Genomic DNA, 1,891 nt, shown 5'->3' with positions numbered 1-1,891 from the left:
TTGGGGAGGGGGCCACTTGGGAAGCCGCGCTGGGGCCGGACAGACGGCTTGACTTACAGCAGGCGATGTCCAACAGCTTGCAGTGGATCGACGGGACCCACAGGTTGGAGGAGCCGGTGTCGAAGACGACAGTGAAACACTGTGGGGGCGTCCCGATGCCGATCTCCCCGTAGTACTGGGCCTGGGGGAGCGAAGGGTCTGTCAGCCAGGGGAGGGGCACCCGGGGTCTAGACTTGCCATAGGCTGTCCATCTCCATCCGCCACCCCCAGACCCCGGGGTGGAGCCCCACCCCTGCTTGGCCAGGGTGAGAGGAGGGAAGACACACCCCACCCCCATTTGAAACATAAAATCAGGGTCCAGTCAGTCAGGACAGGCTCTGCCGGCCACCTGAGCCTCGGGCGGGAGGACCGCTGTGGTCCAGGGCCCTGAAGGGAGAGACTGCCTCTCCAGGATGGGGGCCAAGTCAGGGCCCGACTCTGGGCCTCAGTTCCTACCCTGCCCTGCTCCTGCCCTACAGGGCCAAGCCTGGAGGGCTTCCAGGCAGAGGAGTCCGGGTGGCTTAGGGGAGAAGAGACACCCTGGAGGTTCGAAGTCCCACATGGCCCAGCCTCTCTGCCTTCACTGCTCTGGGCCTCAGTCCCCATCTCACACAGGGAGCAGGGTCCGCTGGGGTGCTCCACTGAGCATAAGGGGGCATGTGCCCCTATGAACCTCAATCCTTGGCCCTCTCGTAGGTCAGAGGGTATGGGCCTTCTTGAGCTTGTGGTCACCTGGGCCCTGCCTGCCTGGGCATCCCCTCCCCCCGGGGAAGGAGCCTGGGACACCAGTCGCCACAGGATTCTGGCACCGGTCCTCCCCCCGGGGAAGGAGCCTGGGACACCAGTCGCCACAGGGTTCTGGCACCGGTCCTCCCCCCGGGCATCTCTCTGGCCGCTGGGCTCCAGTGAGCACCGAGCTGCCGACTCATGGAGTGTCCGGATGGGGGTGGAGAATGACTCAGCAAATACCCGGATGGGGGGATGGAGAATGACTCAGCAAATACCCGAGCGTGTGGGCACTGAGAGAAATCAGGAACTGGTCAGTTGACCCTGGGCAGACGGCCCCCCTCCACCGGCCGGATCACATGCCTGAGGCTCCGGCTTCCTGGCATGGCCGGGGCTCGGGACGGACAGGACAGAGTGCTCAGCCACTGTCCCAACCCCACGTGGACCCAAGGCTGAGGGCAGCGAGAGGCCGGCTCCCTAAGACTCGGGTGGGGCACCGTGAGAAGCCCCAGACCTGGGCTAGGCTGGCCCAGCCCCAGCTTGCTTGTGGCTTCCAGAACGTTCTGACCCTGAGCCTCTGTCCCGCTCAGGCAGCAGGCACAGACTGGGACACAGGTTGCCCCAGGCCTGCCAGCAGGTGGGCAGGAACACAAGCTCCATGCAGTTAGTTACACCCCAGCGGGCAGGCCCAGGTACCCGCTCTCCAGCCTCCCTCGAGGGGGGGCCTGTGCCTGACTCTGGGCTCCCCACGCTGGCCAGTGGCCCTGGGCCCAGCTCCTCATCTGGGAGGGTGACGCTGTCCCCCCTCCCCACAGGCTGGCCCCGAGGAGGCACCGCCCAGCTCTGAGCCCACGGTCAGTGGCCCGCAGAGGCCAGCGTCTCAGGTGCCACGGTCACCCCAACCCTGGCTCTCAGCTGGGCAGGAGAGCGGGCTGTGCAGACCCCAGAGGTGAGAGCCGCCATCAGGGAGGGGGCGTGGCCGAGTGGAAGCTCCTCCCACACAGGGCAGGTAAGCCCTCAAAGGCTGGTGCTGAAAGCAAGAGCATCCCTCCAAAATGCATGCGGCTCACTCGGACCTTTCCCTAAAGCCATGTTTTGGGTCAGCCCAGCCAACCGCCCCCCCCAA

General features: G+C 65.8%; 1 protein-coding gene across 1 annotated transcript in view; it reads right to left on the bottom strand.

Moving 5' to 3' along the window:
• CTSD (cathepsin D) overlaps positions 1-1,891 on the bottom strand; it is a 10,383-nt gene that overhangs the window by 4,646 nt on the left and 3,846 nt on the right. Inside the window, exon 4 of the mRNA XM_014533108.1 lies at positions 58-181. Within this exon, the coding sequence (XP_014388594.1) occupies positions 58-181 (124 nt within the window). The remainder of the gene's footprint in view (positions 1-57; positions 182-1,891) is intronic.

Source organism: Myotis brandtii, unplaced genomic scaffold (assembly GCF_000412655.1).
Source record: "Myotis brandtii unplaced genomic scaffold, ASM41265v1 scaffold940, whole genome shotgun sequence".
Taxonomy (NCBI): Eukaryota; Metazoa; Chordata; class Mammalia; order Chiroptera; family Vespertilionidae; genus Myotis; species Myotis brandtii.
This window is presented reverse-complemented; position numbering and strand designations above follow the sequence as displayed.